The sequence below is a fragment of the Pteropus medius genome, unplaced genomic scaffold, assembly GCF_902729225.1.
Source record: "Pteropus medius unplaced genomic scaffold, Ma_sr-lr_union100, whole genome shotgun sequence".
In the NCBI taxonomy this organism is placed as follows: Eukaryota; Metazoa; Chordata; class Mammalia; order Chiroptera; family Pteropodidae; genus Pteropus; species Pteropus medius.
Window position 1 is genome coordinate 35,986,084 of NW_024340849.1, and position 23,363 is coordinate 36,009,446.

The 23,363-nt window shown below is 33.1% G+C and overlaps 1 protein-coding gene across 3 annotated transcripts in view; it reads right to left on the reverse strand.

Moving 5' to 3' along the window:
* The window catches only part of PSMA8 (proteasome 20S subunit alpha 8), a 33,170-nt gene extending 16,402 nt beyond the window's left edge, over positions 1 to 16,768 (reverse strand). The window contains exons 1-5 of one of the 3 annotated variants that reach the window (XM_039844028.1): positions 16,656 to 16,757; positions 9,059 to 9,185; positions 5,481 to 5,490; positions 3,672 to 3,804; positions 635 to 757 (exon numbers count right to left, since the gene is read on the reverse strand). In XM_039844028.1, coding sequence (XP_039699962.1) covers positions 635 to 757; positions 3,672 to 3,804; positions 5,481 to 5,490; positions 9,059 to 9,185; positions 16,656 to 16,757 — 495 coding nt within the window. Of the gene's footprint in view, positions 1 to 634; positions 758 to 3,671; positions 3,805 to 5,480; positions 5,491 to 9,058; positions 9,186 to 16,655 lie in introns of all 3 variants that reach the window. The other 2 variants (XM_039844038.1, XM_039844018.1) reach the window with 2 other exon arrangements.
* Between the last annotated feature and the right edge of the window lie 6,595 nt (positions 16,769 to 23,363).

Sequence of the window (23,363 nt, forward strand, 5' to 3'; positions counted from 1 at the left end):
ATACAAAAATTCACTTTTGGAAACTACAGTTTCCCTAGGCCTTAGACTTTTGTATTAGATTTGAGTGCACCATTAAACAAAGTTCATAGCTGGGTACTGAAACAAAAATAACGACTTATCCAAAAACACACTATATTCCGGGAATTATATGGAGATAATCGCAATGTACTGACACGCTGAGAGTAACTTCATAGTTTGGGGTGCTCTGACTCTTCTAGAATAGAGGATGCATTGAAGATTTCAGTATGGGGTTTAAAAGCTCATTTAATTCTTTATTAAAAGCAGAAAGACTACATCTACTCAAAGTAAGCACCTATATGATGCAGTATCAATTTGGAAGAATGAATGATGAATAGGAACTGGATATTTCTCTTATTTGGCCATTTATATACTTAGGATTGTCCCATCTTTTCAAACATACGGAAAGTACCCTCTGATTAATAAATCAAAGTGTTTCTCTATTCATCAAAAATCATCATAATTGCTGACTAGCTAAATGGTGACAGAAAGTTTCTACCAACCATCAATATTTTAATGTAACATAATTTTTGTCATGTCTTTGAAAGCGATAAAGCATTAACAGTAAATACATTTATTCAATTTCTTTTATTATGTTAAAAAATTGATGACTCACCTTCCAAGCATGGTAAGTACCAGAGGGATCGGTCTGATATAATCTTGGGATACCATCATCATCGAAGCCTACAATTAAGGCAGAAATACCAAAAGGTCTTCGTCCATTGCTCTGAGTGTATTTCTGAAAAATAAAATATTTTCATAACTACTTTCTGTATAAGGCCATAAAAAGGATAATACTATTACATATCAAATAACAAATTCTAATAGCAAATAAAGTATTCTTGCCAAAATGATCTTCTTCATTGATTCTTATTCTATATATCTTAAAGATCCTCTTCCTGATTTCTGGACTAACCTCAAGTCCATGATAAAATTTTTAAGAAATTAATGTACAGTCTACAAAATAAAATCATAAGTTTGCTTGTTTTGGTCTTAAAATTGTTTTCTTGCTGCTTTATGTACATTTTGGTAATATAACTAGATTGCGATCTTTTTAATATAGCAGAACCATGTGTGTCACACCACTTTGGTTCCCAGAAAAGCTAACTTCAACGAGCTGTACTCTGGAAACACTCCTTGGTTTACTTTGGGAGACACCTTAATTGTTACTATTATCATCAAGTATTCTTACTTGATATTATTATTATCAAGTATATTCTGTTCACTATATACTAAGTTATTGCTACATAAAACCCAACAAAGACATTTCTTTCAGTTCCAGAACAAGGAAACCTTTGTTTCTCTTAAAGAAAAAGCATGCTTTTTCCTCATAGACAACAGGACACTGAAAACCAATTGTATTTCTTTTTATTTCAGTGCCAGGAACTTCCTGGATTTGTGCTCCAGGGAGTGACATTCACACTAATTCTGAGATTGGTACCCCTACAAGCTGTGCAAAGAGGCAAAACTGACAGAAAACTCAATACCACATTTACAGGCAGCTTTAGGAACTGTAAATAACTTTGTGGCTTGAAACAGCTTTACATTAGCTTCCTTCCTAGACTTGTCTATGTATCATATTTATTTTTTTATTTTCACATTTTATCATATATGTATTTTTATAAACCTCTTTAAATTATGAATGCAAGTAACTGGGCTACGCGAACATAAATAAACTCTTAAAAATAGAGTTTATATCTTAATTTCTCTGTATATCATAATGTTCCTAGATTGCACCAAAGAATAAGTAGGTGCTTTGTAAACATACCTTAGAAGAGAGACTCTTTTACTTTATTTGCTTAATCTACCATTTTTTTAATGAAAAAGTAATATATGCACAGGGTTAAAATAATTTAGAAGTCCCAAACATACACCTAAAACATCTCTTTTTGTCCCAGATCCCAGGACCCTCCCCAGTGGCAATTTTATTGTTACAGATTTAAAATGTATATTTCTATAAATGTTCTATGCATAACCTTTATATTTCTAAAAGAAAACCTGAAAACCACAATTGAGAACCTTGTATACACAATGTATTACACCTTGTTTTGGGTGGGATACCTTTATAACCTCTGAGAAAATCAACTAAAAAAAAAAGGAGAACAATATAAAAATGTTGGACTTTTCTGCAACATGAATTAAATTTTTTAAATGGAGCAATTTTTTATAAGTATGTAATTTAAAACTTTAATATCTAGAATAGACAGTCTATAAAAAAAATCTCTACATGGACAAATGGTAAAATCCATGTCAGAAAGAATTCTAAATGTTTTAAATGTATTAAATCATTTAATCCAACTCAACAAAGTAGGTATGACTGTAATGCTTATTTTAGAAATAAGAAAATAGAGGTAAAACAGGCTAAATAGTTTGCCCAAAGCACTAAGAAATAGCAAGGCCAGGATTAAAACCCCAAAATTCTGGCTCCTGGGGGCACATTCTTAACCACTGGGACGCCTATTGAAAGGAAAAATAGTTTATGCTAGGAGAAATGAAAATAACAAACCAACATGTAGAAGAAAATAAACTTCACTACTAATTATAAAATACAAATTAAAACAACTATACAGCACTATGTTATACTTATCTGCAAAATAAAAGAAAAATAAAAAACCCAATGCTGATGATCCTTTAGGGATACATTTATACATTGTTGTTTGCACAATAAAAATTGGTTCAATCTTTGCAGAAAGTAATTTAGCTACATATAACAAGAGTCTTAAAACCAATTACAATCTCTAATCTAACAATTCCATACTGAAAATTAATGTAACAAGATAATTCAAAAAAGAAAAAAGCCGGGACAAAGAATAATGTTATCGAAGTAGCAAATTGAGAGAGAAAGAGAGAGAGAGACATACAGACAGACAGACACACACACACTAGACTGGTGGGGGCAGGGCGAGGAGGGAGAGAGAATGAATATGAGAAAAACGAAAGAAACTGAGAGCAACCTAAATAATTACCAGATAGCACTAGAAACAGTATTACAGGCATACCTCGGAGATATTGCAGGTTGGGTTCCAGACCACTACAATAAAGAGTGTCACATTGAAGTGAGTCATAATCTTTTTGCTGGTATAGGGTCTTGCTTTCAATTTGTAATAAACACATCTGTGAAGCGCAATAAAGCGAAGTGCAATAAAATGAGGTATGCCTATATAATTAGTAAGAATAAGTATAAAGACTATGTTGACATATATAAGAAACATAGAATAGTAATAAATAAAAAAATACTGTATACATTATGATTATACTAAATGTCAAACCATGTATCTACTCATGGATTCAGAAGTCACATCTAAACCTAATCAATTGGTTTGGTTTCTAGGTGAAAGAATCATGGGTATAAACTCTAAAAAATGGTTCTCATTATCTCCAGAAGTAAAGAAATCCCCTTTAATGATTAGATTTATTGCTCTTTCAAATTGTAATATAATTCTTAGAATTGATACTGATTTGAGATTCCTAGTGATGAAGTCAATCCATTTTACTGGAGGTTAAGAGTGTGAGTATGAAATAAATGTGAAAAAGAATAAAGAATTTAGTATATTTAATAGACTAAATGATTGAAGTGACTATAGTATTTCCATGATTGGATCCATAGCAATAAAGGAAAAAACCTGAAGAAATCTGTTGGAATACTGGCTTACCTGCTTTAAGGTTGCTATGAAGCGAGTTATATATTCTACAGTGACTGGGTCCTCGACTGTAAGCTTATGACTCTGGCACTCCACACGGGCTCTGTTTATCACTACCCTGGCATCAGCAGTCAGTCCTATAAAAGTCATTGATACATTACAAAAAAAAAAACAACTTTTTTCCTTGTCAAAGGTTTTTAGCTATAAAACCTTTCTTATAATGTCCTTTGTTTTTCTCAATATATGTCCATTATAAAGAATTGGTAAAATAGAGTGTCACTCATCTGACATTCTGATTTATTTCCTTCAGGACTTAATTTGATGCATTCTTATTTATTTTTTAAAAAAATGGCTTTAAAGAATAATAGTTAATATTAATGTTAAACTATTTCCCAAAGATTAAAGTGGTTTAATTCACAGTAGCTGGGCTGGTTATTGTGATTTAAATATTTTTAAAAAGTCTCTGTAGCCATATTTTTTAAAACTTTTTTGGGGAGGATATCAATGGCAGACTGTTCAAAGGTTGATGGCCTATCTTGATTCAAAAACTAATATACTATTACCTAAACGATGAAGCTGGATTTCGTTTTATGAAAAGAAAATCAAATTTCATTCAATGTAACTATGACATCACTTCTCAGCATTTTCTCTAAGATTACAGGTTAGGGAATCAAGAATGTTAAAACAGAAAAAGAAAACTTTTGTCAGTCTTACTTTTGTCATACCAAACATCCTGTAATTAATTCCCAAAACTTCTATAAGGAAATAAATGTTTCTATTTTTAAAAAATTGACAAAAAACTTAAACAGATGCAATGATTGCAAACATTTCTATCAAAGACTTCACGGACATTTTGTTTCTTTCCCCACTCTCTTAATGCAACATTGCCCAAAAAGTTCATTCACAAAATCTCTGAAACAGCCATTTCTCATATAACCATTAGTCTTTTGCAGTCACATACTCTTGTTCCCCTTCCACCTAATTTTATATCAGGTTTCTACACACCTGGAAGAATTTCCAGTCCCCGAAGATGGTTAATTGTAGTCAACAACAAAACAATTGTCAGAATATGCCACTGTTAAGAACCAACCTAACACTCATGGGTAGTGTGTAAATTACAATCAGATAGTTAAAGGAGGAGAAACAGATTTCTCTTCTCTGCAAATGTTACCTGAGAGAAAGAAATGGGAGGACATTGATTTGGCCTATCTTATGAATTAAAAGCTTCACTCTAAATATGATCAGATAGGAGAGTATTTTCCCTTTACAATGTAAATATGACCCCAAAATGATGGAAACATAAAAACATCACACTCAGAAAGTAGTAATATGTCATTCAAAGAAAGAAAATTAGTGATAAATTTGCCAAGTCATATGAGTAACATAGTTCTGTGTATTTATCTGTTTTTAACCAATGTAGCAATTACACTAATCAATACTAAATGGCTAGGAAAAAGAGGACAAATTCTATTTAAAGAGAAATGAAATTTTCAATTTCACTTTGTTTATAAATAAGCAATTATACAGAATGAGTGTGTCATCTAGTGCTTTCAACTTTATGCCACAATTTTACCTTGCAGATACTATCATAATGTAAAATTTCTACTATTAAGTGGAATTCCACATGCTACATGAAAAACTGTCTTTTTAAAATTCTTTGATTTTTTTTTCCTAAGGGCTGTTTTCCTAACATTAAAAGCACACTATAACAACAACAACAAAATGTGATTTTTTTTCAAAATGAAACTGTATTTCTGATATGTGCCCATTATAAAATATTCCAACAGAGGGAATAAGAGGTACCATATAATTCCATAATATATAAACAAAACTGTTATTTATATTCTTTAGCAATCTATTTTTAATATATATTATGGATACATGTCAACACATACAGATCTTACTACCTCCTTTTTTACCTGCCACTAAATAATAATGATGATGATAATGATGGTGGTGATGATAATGAAGTAGTAAGAGTAGTGGTAACAGTTATATTTTTTAAATACTCACATATGCCAGACGCTTTAAACGCTTCTTATGTATTAACTCACTTAATCCTTGTAATAAATCAATAAGGTGGATACTATCATTAACCTCATGTTACAGATGACTAAACTGAGGCAAAGAGCATTAAGTACCTTGCCCACAGTCACAGGTGTAGTGGATACTGAGTCTGTCATAGAATCCAGTTGGTATGATTCCAGAACTTGTATTTTTAAGCAATTGCATGGATGTACCATGACTCATTATACCAATTCCCTAATAATAGACATTTAGGTATTTTCCATTTTCAAAAATCAATTAACATGTAAGGAGAATATTAGTAAATACTTATTTTACTCTGCCAAAAGTTATATACATTTAAAAATTATCTTTATATTAAAGTCAGAAAGGTATATGTACCAGAAATTACAGCATTCCATCATTTATATTAACATCATTCCTTTTAAAAAAAATTTTTATTGTAGTAAAAAATATATCAAATAAAATTTACCATTTTAACCATTTTTATGTATAGGTCAGTGGAATTAAGTATATTTGCACTGCTAGGCAATCATCACCATCTATCTCTAGGACTTTTTATCTTTCCAGACTGAAACTTCAATGTATGAAACAAAAGCTTCTCATTCCCTCTACCTCCAACTCCCCTTGTAACTGCCATTCTACTTTGTGTCTTTATGAATCTGACTACTCTAGGTATCTCATATAAGTGGAATCACATAGTAATTGTCCTACTGTGACTATTTCACTTAGCATAATGTCTTCAAAGTGAACTTTCTTGACTTATTCCTGATCTTCAGAGAAAAAGTTTTCAGTCTTTCACCATTAAGTACGATGTGCACTATGGGTTTTTCATATATGTCCTTTATTATGTTGAGGTTATTTTCTTCTACTCCTAGTCTGTTGAATTTTTTTTTCATCTTCATAGGCTGTTAAAGTTTTTCAAATTCTTTTTTTACATCAATTGAGATGATCATGTAGTTTTCCCCTTCGTTGTATTATAGTACCGTGATTTTCATTTGTTGAACTATCCTTGCACTCCAGGAATAAATCCCTCTTAGTTATAGTGTATAATCCCTTTAATATGCTAGAATATGGTTTGCTAGTATTTTGTTGAGGATTTTTATATCAATATTTATAAGGAATATTGAACTGTAGTTTTCTTGTAGTATCTCTGTCTGGTTTTGGTATCAGGGTAATGTTGGCCTCATGGATTAAGTTTGAAAGTATTCCTTCTTTTTAGATTTTTTGGAAGAGTTTCAGAAGGATGATTAACTCTTCTTTAAATGTTTGGTAGAATTCACCAGTGAAAACATCTAGTCCTGAACTTTTCCTTGTTGAGAGGTGTTTGATTAATGGTTTATTCCTTATTTATGATACATATGTTGAGATTTTCTATTTCTTTTTGAATAACTTCAAATAATTTGTACTCTTCAAGGAATTTCTCAATTTCTTCTGGGCTAACTCATTTGTTGGTGTATGACTGTTCATAGCACTCTCTTATATCCTTTTTATTTCTGTTAACATCATTAGTAGCATACCCCTTGTCATTTCTGATTTTAGTCAAGCCTTCTTTCATTCTCCGTCCATCTGACTAAAGGTTTATCAATTTTGTTGATCTTTTCAAAGAATCAATTCTTGGATTTGTTGATTTTTCTCTACTGTTTTTCTCTTCTCTATTTTATATATCTCTGCTCTAATCTTTATTAGCTCCTTCTTTCTGCCAGTTTTGGGTTTAGTTTGTTCTTCTTTTTCTAATTCCTAAGAAGAAAAGTTAAGTTGTTGAAATGAAATCTTTTTAAATATAAGCATTTATAGCTATATATTTTTCTCTTATCATGGTTTTTGGTGTATCCCATACACTGTGCATGTTGTGTTTTCATTTTCATTTGTCTCCAGATATGCTCTAATTTCTCATGATTTTTTTATTTGACCCATGGATTTACTAAGAGTATTGTTTAATTTCCACATATTTATTGATTTTCAATTTTCCTTCTGCTGTTGATTTCTAATTTTATTCCATTTTGACTGGAAATGATACTTTGTAAGATTTTAACCTTTTAAACTTTATTAAAACTTGTTTTGTGGCACGATAATTCCTTTTTTAAGACAGTAAGATAAACATTATTTTTTGGTCAGTAAGGTTTTTTAACTTCAATATAAAATTCTGATTAGTAAATGAACGAAACAAAACACAACAACGCAAGAAACATGTCTTGTTTGCTATACAGATGCAAACAAGCACATGAAATTATGTTCAACGTCACTAGCCATAAGGCAAATACAAGTTAAACCCACAATAAGATATCACTATACACCTATACAGATGTCTAAAATAGAAAATAGTAACAACATCAAATGCTACTGAGGATGCAGAGAAAATGATCATTCATATACTGCTAGTAGGAATGTAAAAGAATACAGCTGCTTTGGAAAACAATTTGGCAGTTTTTTATATAACAAAGCATGCATTATCATCTGACCCAGCAATTATACTCTTGAGCATTTACCCCAGAATAAAAACCTATATTCACATAAAAACCTGTACATGAAAGTTCACGCCAACTTTATTTATAATAGGAAAAACTGGAAATCATCCAAATGCCTTTCAGCAGTTGAAGGACACTGTACCATGGCATACTATTTAGCAATAAAAAGCAACAGGTTATTGATATATGCAGTAACTTGGATGAATTGCAAGGGTACTATGCTGAATGAAAAAAAAAAGCCAATATGAATCGGTTATATACCATACGATTCTATTCATATAGTAGTCTCAAAATGACAAAATTATAGAGATGGAGGAGAGAACAGTTTAGTGGTTGCCAGAGGTTAGAGTTGTGGAGGAGGAATAGCATGGATAGTGGTAATGTAAGAGTTGTGTATCTTGATTATGTTGATGGCTACAGGAATCTAAACGTGTGGTAAGTCTAATAAAACTACACACGCACACATGCACAAATGAGTGCATGTAAAATTGGTGAAATCTGAATAAACTCTGTAGCTTGTAACAGTGTTTACCGGTTTTTGAAGATGTTACCATTGGGGAAAACTGGGTAATGGGTAAAGGAGACTACTCTATTTTCTTGTAATTTCCCAGTATCTAAAATTATATAAAAATAAAGTTTAAAAAGAAAACAACTACTTAAAGTTATAATTAAGGTAATATAACATATACCTTCTAAGATTTATGTTTTATCAAAGCTAATTATCAGAAATCCTGGTTTACAGAGTTATGATTTTCCAGAAAAGATAAGGTATATTTTTGCAGTTAATAAGAAATGTAGTATAACTCCATATGTTGTATAAATACAGCACAACAGCTGTAGAGAGGCCAAAGGTGTTACCCTACTACACCAAGATACTCTGTATCATTATTGTAGGTCAATAAGTACCTGCAAAAGCCATGCAGACATGGTCATCAAGAGCACAAATTTTCCTCACAGTTCTTTCATCTTGAAGCTTGGCAACAGATTTTTTTTCTACCCCGAGTACAACTATATCAGTACCTCGAATTCCAACCTGTCAAGTCATTTAAAAAACATAATTAGTTGTCAGTGTTAACATTAAATCAAATTATTCTAACACATGACTTATAGGAAAAGGCTTTTCCTTAAACATTCAATGAAAGTGAAAAAGTAGACTTTTAAGGAAACCATTGCATAGATCCAGTCTTAGTTTAAGTCCATTCCCCAAACTCAAAGCAAAAAAGAAATATAGGTAGAAATTAAATGTTGAAACTACATGAGTGTTCAAATCTCGTACAATACACCTGAAGATTTGCAATCTAAATATAGAACCATTTAAACCAAAATGAAAGAAGATGCTGGGAATCCATGTAGATTCCTTATAGAATGGGCAGTACTAGTACTGGTGGAAGAAGAAATAGCACAGAAAGTTAAGCAGATAACATTCTGAAATCTCTCTCATGTATCTCATAATTTGGAAGAACAGGAATTGGGGTCATAAGCAGCCAAGAGAAAGACCAAAGGCCCTCACCCTAGGTCATAGTCTCAAATCAAACAGAAATATAGCAAAAAGAATCACTACTGTTCTTCCCTCTAGCACTTCCCTTGGTAAGGAAATGGAAAAAAAATCTGAAGAATAATGTACAAGGGTAGTAGTTCCCAAACAGGGACTTCTGGAGAAACATGCCACATTCTCAGGGGTTCAAGAATAATTTATGAGAACTTAAATTCTGTATTACAATGGTAATCTAAATATTTTGATATTGGTATTTGTTTGTGATTGCCTTGTGGCCAAATGTGATATTACTACTGTTTTATGCAGAATAACTATGCAAAAAGGTGTGTTCTGAATTAGCATTCTGGAAGTAAAACTATAGAACAGATTAAATATAGAACTAGACATGAGTTTATATTTTTCAATTAAATAAAACAGAAACAATTTATTAAGGCTTTTGCTCTAATTGTTCCCTCACTTCATTCAAGTCTGTCAGTTTATTCAAGAGGCCTTCCCTAACCATCCTATCTAAAACCAGCAAACCCTCCCTCCACAACCCACCCTCACCTAATAGGCACATGTTGAATTTCATACCCAACAGGGAACATGCCTTCTTATTAAATCATGGGACATTATAACAATTAACGTATATTAAGACTCAAAGAAAAATTCAATATTTTCCCCAAATTGAAATAAATCAAATTCATTGATCACAAGACAACAAAATAATTTTTTTATAGCTCTCACCTAAACAAATTTTGACTTAATAAAGAAATTAAAACTGCCAACAGGCTGGTTCATTAGAGTGCCTCTGCACACAGGCACCACTGTAGCCAGGGAGTTGTGTGCAGAGCTGACTTTTGGAGGGTTATGTTACAGGCAACAGGCACATCCCATCCCTGAGATGGTGGGGCCTGGAAGGAGGAAAGAAGAAAAGGAGGGAGTTGGGGGAGAGGTGCAGATTTATATGACTGGCCTCAGCCAGAGGCGAGGAAATGCAAGCTGAATATGTTGGCTGTGAAAGCCCTGGGGGGTCGCACCCCCAAAACAACCCCCACCTCGATCCCTGCTCCCATCACCTACAGCTGCCGTGGGCTACCCATTTTCCTCTTAGTTCATCTACCACCCCATTACCTATGTGGATGGCCCAAATTCAAAGCATTTCGTATATATAATTTTTTTCTTTTCAAAAAACAAAACAAAACTGCCAACACATACAATCTAGAAAATGTTTATAATGAAAATTCTAATATCAAAATCTTTCGTATGTGGACAAAATTATGCTCAGAAGAAAATTCATAATCTCATGTTATAAAATGAAATAAAAAATTAAAAGTTCATTCAAGAAATCCATAATGGAATAAAAATATTTAAGCTAAGTTTAAGGAAAGAAATAAAGATAAACCAGAAATTAATGATTCAGGAGAAAACAAAAAAAAAATGATAATACCAAAAGATAGTTTTTAAAAGAAATATTTTTAAAAGATGCCTCAGTTAGCATAGCTAAAAGGCAGAAAGAGTAAAAAAATATATATATATATACATATATATATAATCAAGTGAGAAAATGGAATTTAAAAATTAGAACCCTAAATTAAGAAATTCAAAAACCTGACTGAAAAGGATGACAAACTAGAGTAATTAAAAACTGCCCATACTGACTTAAGAAAAGAAACTCAGTCTTACTAACAAACATGAGATAATTTCAGAAAAGAACTATTCCTCAAAAACAAGTATCAGAAGTTTCATGAATGAATTCTTTCTAATCTTCTGTTATGGGTAATTCCTATGCTATTTCAATTATTCTATGGTATAGATCAAAATGGAAATGTTCCTCTTTTTAGGAGAGCTATGTAACAATGTTAAAATCTGACAAATACAACACTTTCTAAATAAAGAAAAATGCCAAGGATTTTCACTTAGCAAAGCTGATGCTAAAAATTCAAAACAAGATATTTACAAATAGAATCCAGAATTATAGGAAAATAGCAATATATTACAAATGAGTGTAGTTTATTCCAGGAATTTTAGAAATATCAATAAAAGCAAATATTTTAATATAAATGTCATAGTGGATAGTAGAGAACTGTTATTCTTGGCCTTCTGATAATAACAGTACTTCAATTGTTCTTGGAGAAATACTGAATCTTTAGGTGGGGCTGTAATGTAAACCAGTCTATCTAAATTGTAAATCCTTAAAGTTTTACTGGAAATATTTGGAAAACAGGATAGTTCTTTCTGTCATACAAAGAGCTTGGAGTGTGGAGCCTAGGGCTATTTAGGAGTCACCACTTAGAGAGGTCTTGTCTGAGAGTGAAAGTAACAAGTCGAAAGAGGAAGGGATGCAGACGGAGAGGAAGGGAGAGAGAGATACACACAGAGAGACGCATCAGTTCTGCTGACATCATTTAAGATCCTAGCAGCCACTGAATTGAGCCTGAAAGCAAGGTTTACCCTTGCTCCCTTTGGGTACTTGATTCAGTAGATTCGCTTTTTTGCTTAAATTATTGTGAGCTGTATTTCTGATGCTTGAAACTTAAATAGTCCCAAGTAAAACAATTCCATAGTAAAAATTAAATGATAAAAGCTACAAAGGCATTTGATAAAATTTAATATCCACACCTAAATTAAAAACAAAACTAGAAAAGCAAAGGAACAAAATGTTCAGTCACCATCTCTTTGTAACCTAATCTCTGAAGTGACATCCCATCACTTTTGCCTATACTATCTCTTAGAAGTGAATAACTAGGTTCTGACCACATCCAGGGGAAGGTTTACACAAGGGCATGAACACCAGAAGATGGGGATCACTGGAGGCCATTATAGAGGGTGCCTCCTAGAGTTCCCATAAGCATCTCAATCTCAGGTATCATCCCCTCACACTTAGTGCTTCATATTCCCTAGAAAATGGCACTCTGTTGGTGAAATCCAGAAACGGAAGCATTATCTTTGATTTCTCCTTCTTCAATACCTTCTTCTTTCCTTCCCCTGTCTCCATAACACCATCCAAATAATCATCAGATTGTATAAACTCTACTGCTAAAGTTTCTCTGAATTCTGCCTTATTTTCATTTCTGCTCCAACCTTAGTAAAAATGACTAGCATCTTTCATCTGGACTACTTCCATAGACTCCTATGTGATCTCTCTGCTTCCAATCTTGATTTCATCCAATTCACTGACCACACTGTCACCTGAGACTCTTTGAAAAATAAAAATATGAAAAAAAGGAAAATCTGAATGTGGCACTCTTCTACTTAAAATCTGTATTAATAAGGACCATTTATCACTAGGTAAACTAAGCACATAGCTGGACTTGGGACAGAAGGATCTACGGACTGTAATATTTACTCTTAATGCAGAGGACTTCTTTAAACAGAAAAATAGATGGCCACCAGCAACTTGGACTCACATTCTAACAGTCTCTCAGAGAAAAAAGCTACCATTATCTCCAGTTAGAAAAGCCCTAAGACTTGATTTATATTGGCTAGATTTGAATCACATATTCATCATTATGACCAGGATAGAAAATTATGATTCTACCTGGGTCATGTGAGTACCTCTGTGATTGGACAAATTCAGTCTGTTACTAGAAAGAAAACACCAATAATCTAGAGAATGACAATAACCACATCAAAACTCTCAAGGCATCTAATTCTCTTAAAGGCATTCCATTATCTAGCCCATTTCTAGCTTCATCTTGTCCAATTCTTCCATTGCTTCAGCAATTCTGAATATAGTTGCCCTTTGCTGCTTGGTCTCCCCACATGCTATTTCCTTTGTCTAAAATATTCTTCCTTCTTTTCCCTTCCACTTTTTTTACCTGGTTATCTTTCATCTCTCAGGTGTCTACTTAAACATTACTTCCTCAAGCAGACCTCTCTAACACCTAGAGTTCCCATAATGCTCCATACTCTCACCATTATAATACTAATTTATGCTTTGTTGTTGATCATTTAACGTTACTCCTAGAGAGTAAGTTCTTTGAGGACAGGGATGGAGTCTCTTTTCTCATTATGAAACCCTAGGGTCCAGTACCACCTTTGGCAGATATAGGTGTTCAATAAAAATGTCTTGAAATAATAAATGAATGTGCTGGAAGACCACAGACACATTGAAGAAAAAAGAGAAAACAAAGGGATAGTAAATAATAATAGCTACCAATAATAATAGTACTTGCCATGAAGCAGACACTGTACAAGATACTTAACATGTATTATTACTTCATTCAATTGTCGCATGAACTCTATGAAGCATGTGCTATTTTAATGTCTATCTTACTGTTAAAGGAATTGAAGCTTAGAGAAGTCAATTGCCTTACATGATACATACCTGAGTTCTACATTTATGATAATGATAGCTAATTAATACGTGAATATTTATTGAATAAACTGAATGATACAATGAAGAGAGCAGAGGCTTTGGAATTAGAAAAAATTAAATGTGACTATAAGCACCATCATTTTCTAGCTGGGTACCTTCAGCAAGTTATGAAAGCTCTGAATTGTAGATTCAACAGACATAAAAGGGGATTAAATACTATTCTTAACATTAGATAATGTACATAAAATATTGGTATAAAATAAGTATTCCTTAAATGTTAGTTCACTTCCTTCCTAACCCCTCCATTGTATATCATGTAGTCGAAATAGAAATTACACCATCTAGATTCTCAAAGATCTATCTAGTTGGTGTGAGAACACTATTAAATATACCTGAAATTAAAGAAATTTGAGGGCAAATAGTAAATACTGTACAATGCTCTGTTACAGATTATAAATTCAGATGAAGAGAAATATCTATGACTAAAGTGGAACAGAGATGGCTTCATGAAGGAGAAATGTGTGCAGATCTTAGAAGATAAGTAAAGATGGAGAATGGCAGAAAGAAAGGTATTTTCTTTTCTTCCCACCTACAAGGGCAGAAGCATATATTAGTGAAACCATGAAGCTGCTCCCTTAATTAAAGAAGATGGATAAGGATTATAGAAGACATTGATGGCCAGACTGTGGAGTTTGAGATCTGATAACATAGGAAATATGGAGCTAATAACAGTTTAGGGTCAGGGAAAGGACAGAATGAGGAATGATAATACATCTTTTTCTTGAGAACATCATGAAGGATTCATTTTTTCCACAAGAATAAAGATAATACTGCTCCAAAATGTTATTCAAAGATATTTTTCATTTGTAGAAAAGGGAACTAAGGCAAAAAGAAAACAGGTCACTGCCTCACCTCATGCTGTAAGATAATCATCAAGAAGGAGGTAAAATCCAAGGCCTCTAATTGTGGCCCATAAAACTTTTTGTATTACTAAATAATATCATATTCACATACTGGTAAAAACTGGTTAACCTTGGCTTATTTATAACTCATATCAAATATCATTTATAGAAAGAATATTTTAATTCTTTGACATATTTTAATAAACGAGTGCCATTATAAACTCTACTCTATATAAAAGTTCATAGCACAAGGAAACAATGAATAACTCCACACAAAAGTGCAAATTATAATTTCAGAATCCTAAGACAGAACTGTCTCATCCTTCCAATGTATCTTTAAAAATGCCCGGTATAGGTATTTTTATATCCTTACCCTTTTACAGCTCATTACAAAGGAACTATCAATCAGTTCTATAGCATTCTTAAAACATTTTAAATGAGCCAATGTGGCTTCTTATTATACCCCCGTCTACTCCCATTACTCCTTTTATTTTAGGCTCTAAAACTTGGGCATTATTTTCTAACCATATGCTTCACGCCATGCTGGGGATTATATAACTTTTTGTTTTTATCAAAATAGTACCCTTTTGGTTTAAGCTACATCAGGCTTTTCTTAAATTTACAATTCTAAAAAAAAATTACTTACAAAACAGAAGCAAAACTAGTGGGCCCCATTAAATAGAAAAATACTTTAAAAAATGATGTTTCTTTCAGTGTTTTCTTTTACCACTTTTCATTTGATAGATTTATAATAAAAGTGAATTATTTCCTTCCATAACTAAGTTGGTATGGAAAGTGAGAGAAAATACAGACACTGTTACACTTGGAAATGCACTCTGTATTCTCATAACTAGTGTCTCAATTTCCAAAATGCACATGTTCATGAAATTTGAGACCTAAAAAATAGGATCTTTCTGATTTCGAAGCCTAGGACTTGGAAGGTTTGGGATAATTGATCTTTGGTCACCAGGGCACTTTTGTCCTTTTTCATTTTTATAAACCACTGTTATTAAATATAACTAAAAACTTGGCAGGAGTATTACTGCTACCTTGAGTAAAAGTTTTTCAGAAATGTGCATAGGTAAATTTAAAGTAGGGTATAATCTCTCAAAGAATTTCAGTATTATTTAAAAACTAAAAAAAAAAAAAAAAAAAAAAAAGGTGGCAAAACAGTGCAGATGCTTGGGGCTTAGAGACTCTAAAAGGCTGCCAAATATTTGGGTGCAAATATCAGGACAATTATTTTCAACAGGTGAAAATGATCAGTGGGTTAGCCGTTTTAACTGTTTCCTCGCCAACAAGGATTTAACTTTACATCGACTTAGTCAGGGACAGGCATGATCAATTTTTACTTTATATTATAATTATGATTAAACAACAGCTCTGTACCCGAAGAAACTTACTTTTCCATCCCTATGAGAATTTCTAAGAAAGTGGACCGCGTGCATTCAGGTAGGCTGTTAGAGGTTGAAAGAGATCTTTTCTTTCCTTATATCAGAAACAATCAATATTTCTTCTAGAGTCAAGACTGATAAAACACACGCACGCACGCACCCACATTTTGCGCCTGTGGCTATCGTTAAAAAAAGGCAGCTGCACAACAGAAACCTACGGAACCTATCAACTTTTACTCCGCCACTTCCAGCCCAAATTTCAGAAACATTATTTCCCTCAATAAAAGGAACGAAGCAATTTTCACAAGTGGGTGACTTTCCTTCCTGTCCCCCTATACCGAGTAGACTGGGTCAGTGGGGTAAGGAAGGCCTGAGGCCAGGCGGGGCGGTGGTCATGAAGTTGCCCGCTCACCGCTGTGGATCCTTTCTTCACAGCTTCCTGGGCATATTCCACTTGGAAGAGGTGTCCGTCCGGGGAGAAAACAGTGATTGCGCGGTCATACCGAGACGCCATCGCTCAGGGCTGCCTTGATTCCCACTCTCGTCGAATGCTACCACAGCAGAGGCCGACCTAGGAGCCGCTCCCGTGGCCACGTGCTACCCGGAAGCACTTGATCGGAACCCTCGGGAGGCCACCCGGAAGTGTGCCCGCGCACCTTCTCCCACGAGCTGCCCGGAAGTCCTCGAGCCTGCGGCTCCAACTTCTACTAAGTCTTCGTGCCCACCTACCTGTGAGTGCAGGTTGGCAGAATTTCTCCGCTACACTTAGTGCTGGGGGCATATTTTCCAGTTTCTCACTGCAGTGTTGCCCCAGTGGTGGTGTCAGATTATTACGGTTATAAAAATACGTCAAAGAGTAGGGTTTAACGAAGAGAACTTCAAAGAGCAGATTCCTGCCTCCCACCCCCAAACCTGTGGTAAACTAAATTTTAACCTCTTCCTTTGGCTTCAAATTCTACATTTCCTTCTCTCTTCCATTACCTTATGTCATTTCAACTCAAGGAAAGACATTGTAATTTACAAAATAGGGTGTTTTCTGCCTTGTTATAAAAATACAGAAAATGAGCAAATAGTTCTTTAAATAGAGCAAAGACTCCATCAAACTAATGCTAATGACAGGAATTAAGATAATACGATTGAAATCAAAGGAATGTTTTAAAAGCCCAAAGTATGCTACTTTAAAAAATAAATGCAAATTTAACTGTAGTGGAAAGCTGACCAGGTACAGCATTACTACCTGTGAAACAGCTCTTGTCTCTTTGTTCTTATTGGTAAAATGGGAATATTTAAAAATTAGTAGCAAAGTGTTGTTCTGAGGTTTAGATATGTTTATAGGCATAAATAACTTAAAATGGTGCCTAGCGAGTAGTAATAGCCAGGTAAGTTTATTATCATTACTTTCCATGTATTGTTTAATATATGTTGTTTTCCATTGGAGAGGACCTTAAACTTGATGAAACCAATTTAACCAAAAAAGAAAAAGGAGTAATTATTTACAAAAGAGAAAAATTCGATTCCCTCTATTACTTAAATCAGGATTTTAGATGACTGCTGAAAGCACTTCATATATACCTCCATCTTTTTTAATGTTAGAAACTCTTGAAAAACTTGGTTCTACTGAAAAAAACAAGGATTCCTAATCAAAATAATTCACTTTGGTTACTGTACAATATTATGATAAACCAACATTTGCAAGAAACTTATTTAAGATGTATTGTGTTCTTGTTAAGCATAATTTTTTTTGTTTTGAAATAATTATAGATCATAGGAAATTCCAAAAATAGCACAGAGAAGTTCCCTGTACTCTTCACCTAATTTCCTCCAATGCTAATATCTTACTAACTATAGTACAGTAACAAAACCACAAAATGACATTGATACATTTCACAAAGCTTATTCAAATTTTAATAGTTTTATGTGCAGTTCTATGCAATTTATCATGTATAGATTGGCATAACCACTGCCACAGTCAAGATACAGACTGCCCCATGACCAGAAAGATCTTTTGTGTTGCCCACTTAGAGTCACACCAATGTCTCCCATACCCCTGGAAACTACTAATCTGCTCTCCATCTCTAAAATTTTGTTATTTCAAAATTTTTTGTAATCTTAAAAGTTCTCACTGCAAGAAAAAAATTTTGTAACTATGTGTGGTGATGGATGTTAACCAGACTTATTGTGGTGATCATTTTGCAATGTATATGTTATTTGTCAATTATATCTCAATACAAAATTTTATGTAAATGGTATCATACAGTATGTAAATCTTTTGTGACTTTTTATTTTAAAATGTAGATACATAGGAAGTTACAGTGACAGTACAGAGTGGTCCCTTGTACTCTTCACTCAGTATACCCCATTTGTTACATCATATAGCTATAGTACAATATCAAAACCATGAAATGGACATTGGTATAAAATATGAGTTTAGCTTTGATTGAAAGGCATTTTGAAAGTGTTATGATGTATTATAACATATACTTCAGAAATATAATATTGACAAGGATTAACACATTCAAGATTCACATTGACAATACAATTTAACAGTATGGCTTTGAGTAAGTATACTTCATTTCACTAAAGCTTAGTTCCCTGACCTGTAAAATGAGGTTAATAATACCTAATTCACAGGTTGTTGTGAAGAACAAATGTATTACTGCCTCTAGGGCAGTGCCCAACACTTGAAAAATAAGCGCTTGAAAATGTTAACTATTGTTATTAATCACTGAGTTAACTAAAAAGTTAGAATTATTCTATGAGAGAAATTTGTAAGAGTGAAAAGAGCATGAGCCCATTTATATATTTTTAAAATGTTTAAGTGTACAAATATATAGAGAAAAGAGTAGAAGGACATACACCAAGTTGACAAAAGTGGTTTTCTTTGTAGGAGGCCAAGGATTGGAAAGAAAATGATGAGAAGTTAAAGTTTTAAATTTTATATGTACATATGTATTGTTTTAAGATTTTTACAGCAAGCATAGCTTGTATTTATACCTACCTAATAAAAGCAACATCAAGAAACAGTTTAAGGTCTAGAGGCTTCCAGAAATGGCAGTCTTGATGGTTCGAACCAAATCTCCTATTGAGAACCACTAAAAATACTGGACAAAATATATTTTTAAAATATATATGCTTAGTCCAGATAGCTAAGAAGGTACAAGGATTTGTGGTATCAAGATTCAGAATGGAAGGAAAACCCACAGGGGTAAGCCTAGCAATTTTTCCCTTGAGGTATTTAATGCCTAGTCCCAATGCCTCATTGAAAAGTGAAACAGACTTTTGATAGACAAAGAATGGAGTTCAAAGCCTATCAAGGTATGGGGGGCATGGGAAACACCTAGGCTTTTGTTTTGGACCCAGTAGACCACAACCCAGAAGTAACAGTAACATTGTGCAGAACCCTGTTCTCACAGGGGCTAGCACAATGTTTTGAATCCTCTTAATTCATAATTGGAATAAAGCAGTGTTTCTCAAACTGTGATCCACAGATCTTTGGAGGTATCCAAAAACCATTCAAGGGATTCACAATGTCAAAACTATAGTGATAAAGCTAAAACAGTAGTTGCCCTTTCATTGTATAGATATTTACATTGACAGTGCAAAAGAAGCAGGTAAAACTACTGGAACCTTAGCGTGAATCAAGGCACTAGTACCAAACGGTACTAGTACACATTATATTCTTTACCACATTGAGCAATGATGGAAAAAAAAATGCCAATTTCATTTTAAAATGTCATTGAATAAACAATAAATTATTGATTTTATTAAATCTTGACTCTTGAGTACCTATCCTAATATTCAGAATGATAAAATGGGAAGTACCCATAAGGCGCATCTGGTGCCTTCAAAGAAAGATGGTTAGCTTGGAAAAAAGCACTTTTATAGATGTTTTAGTTGCTAACTGAACCAGCCCCCTTTGTTGTGGAACACCATTTATACTTGAAAGAATGAATGACACATAGTGGTTATATAGAGTTAATTATTTGGGTAGACATTTCTTAAAAATGAATAAAATTAGCCTGTTTGTTAGAAAAGCAACAGACAGTATGTTTTCCAAAGATAAAATTCAAGCTTTTAAGTGAAAAATAGAATTTTGAAAGACTTGTATCCATCACCATGAACTCGATTCTTCTCCATAATTGAAGACTTTACTAATGAGATTGGTGTTGATATTAAAATGTGATCTTTTATATAGTACTACATTTGGAAGATGCATAACTCAGTGAACCAGTATTTTCCAGTGACCGATGCATGATACACGATCATGCATAAGTAAAAGAGACATTCTTTATTATTTTATTTTTTCAATCAGTTGACATTCAATATTATTTTTATTAGTTACAGGTGTGCAGCATGGTGGTTAGACATTTATATGATTTATGAAGTGATCCCCCCAATTAGTCTAGTAACCACCAGGCACTATACATAGTTATAACAGTATTATTGACTAAATTCCCTATGTTGTATTTCACATCCCCATGACTATTTTTTGTAACTACCAATTTGTACTTCTTAATCCCTTCACCTTTTTACCTAGACCCACAACCATCAGTTTGTTCTCTGTATCTATGAATTTGTTTCTGTTTTGTTTGTCTATTTATTTTGTACTTTAGAACCCACATATAAGTGAGATCATATGGTATTTGTCTTTCTCTGTCTGACTTATTTCACTTAGCATAATACCCTCTAGGTCCGTCCATGTTGTTGCAAATGGTAAGATTTCAATTTTTTTATGGCTGAGTAATATTCTACTGTATATGTATACCACAACTTCTTTATCTAGTCATCTGTTGATGGGCAGTTACGTTGCTTCCACATCTTGTCTACTGTAAATAGTGCTGCGGTGAACATAGGGGTGCATATATCTTTTCTAATTGGTGTTTTGGTTTTCTTTGAATAAATACCCAGAAGTGGAATTGCTAGTGAAAAGATAGTTCTATTTTTAATTTTTTGAGGACTCTCCAAACTTTTCCATAGTGGCCGTACCAGTTTAGAATCCCACCAACAGTGTACGAGGCTTCCCTTTTCTCCACATCCTCGCCAACACTTGTTTTTTGACTTATTGGTGATAGCCATTCTGAAATATATGAAGTGATATTTCATTGTGGTTTTAATTCGCATTTCTCTGATTATTAGTGACTTTGAGAGTCTTTTCATATGTCTGTTGGCCATCTGTATGTCCTCTTTAGAGAAATGCCTATTTAGGTCCTCTGCCCATTTGTTAATTGGATTTTGTTTGTTTGTTTGTTTGTTTGTTTGTTTGTTTGTTTGTTTTGGTGTTAACTTGTATGATTTCTTTATAAATTTTGGATATTAACCCCTTATCGGATGTACCATTGGCAAATATTTTCTCTCATTCAGTAGGTTGTCTTTTTGTTTCGATGGTTTCCTTTGCTGTGCAAAACCTTATAGTTTGATATAGTCTCATTTGTATATTTTTTCTTTTGTTTCCCTTGCATGAGGAGAGGTATCAGAAAAAATATTACTAAGAGCAGTGTCAGAGAGTTTACTGCCTATGTGTTCTTCTAGGAGTTTTATGGTTTCAGGTCTTACATTTAAGTCTTTAATCCATTTTGAGTTTATTCTTATATACAATGTAAGAAGGTGGTCCATTTTTATTTTTTCTGTCCAGTTTTTCCAATACCAATTATCGAATTGACTGTCTTAACCATTGTATATTCTTGCCTCCTTTGTCATAGATTAAATGACCATATAAATATGGATTTATTTCTGGGCTCTCTATTTTGTTCCATTGATCAATGTATCAGTTTTTATGCCAGTACTGTGCTGTTTTGATTACTATAGCCTTGTAGTAGAGTTTGATATCAGGTAGTGTGATACCTCCAACTTTGTTCTTCTTTCTCAAGATTACTAAGCTATTTGGAGTCTTTTATGGTTCCATATAAATTTTAGGATTATTTGTTCTAGTTCTGTGAAAAATGCCATTGGTATTTTGATAAGGATTGCATTGAATCTATAGATTGCTTTGAGTAGTATGTTAATTAACGATGTTAATTATTCAAAAGAGACATTCAAATTGCTACGTAAACCAATGGATTTTAATGTAACAAAGTACTAAATGTTCATTGATATTTTAGATTACAAGTTTCAACTAACTTCAAGAAACTACCACTTTTTGAGTATTGGTCGAGTATCAAAGAGGAGCCAATGATTGAAATCACTGAATGATTGATATAAAGTGATCTTAAAAGGCTATAGAAACACTACTCTGTTTTCCAATACATACCTTTGTGAGTTTTTTTCCTGTTTCAAACAAAATAACACATTGCAACAGTTTGAATGTAGCAGCAGATATGAGAATCTAGCTGTATTCTATTAAGCCAGACATTAAATCTCGTTCTTGTAATTATTTTAAAATTTGGAAAGTGTAGGTTTTTAATAGATATATATGAAATGCATCAATATATAATGAATTTAATGTTTTCAAAGCATTAATTAGTAAAATGTTTTAATTTCTAACGTGGTAAATATTGATAGATATAACCCACATAAGCAAAAACTTTTTGAGGTCTTCGATTATTTGTAAGAGGTTAAAGTGTTTCTAAGGCCAAAAAGTTGGAGGTACTGGGATAAAGCATTGCTAGTGTGTCTAGATGATTAGCTGCTTGCCAGAACAAAAGCGAATCCCCTGTAGAGGAAGAAAATACCATGCAGAACCTCAGGTAATTGTTGCAGTTTTTCATGTGCAATATCCTATGCTCAGTTAAAATGAACTATGCACACAAAATAAATGGTGTGAATAAAGAACAAAGGAAACAATAGTCATTGGGAAACAGACTAATATAAAATTTAGACAATGGAGTTATCAACTGCAGATTTTCAAAACAAGATATATTCAAGGGATCAAAGACAATATCAAGATTTTCAGCAGGGACTAGAACTATCAATAAAACACTGGAAATTGTAGAAATGAAAACTGTTTATTGAGATTGAGAACTAAGTAAATGGATTAAATCTGTTGTTAACAGATTAAACCTAGTTGAAGAGAGAAGTAGGGAAGTAGAAGATAATTAAATTACATATATATGTACGTACGTACATACATACATACATACATACATACATACATACGATCTCTTTATCAAAGCAGAAACACTTG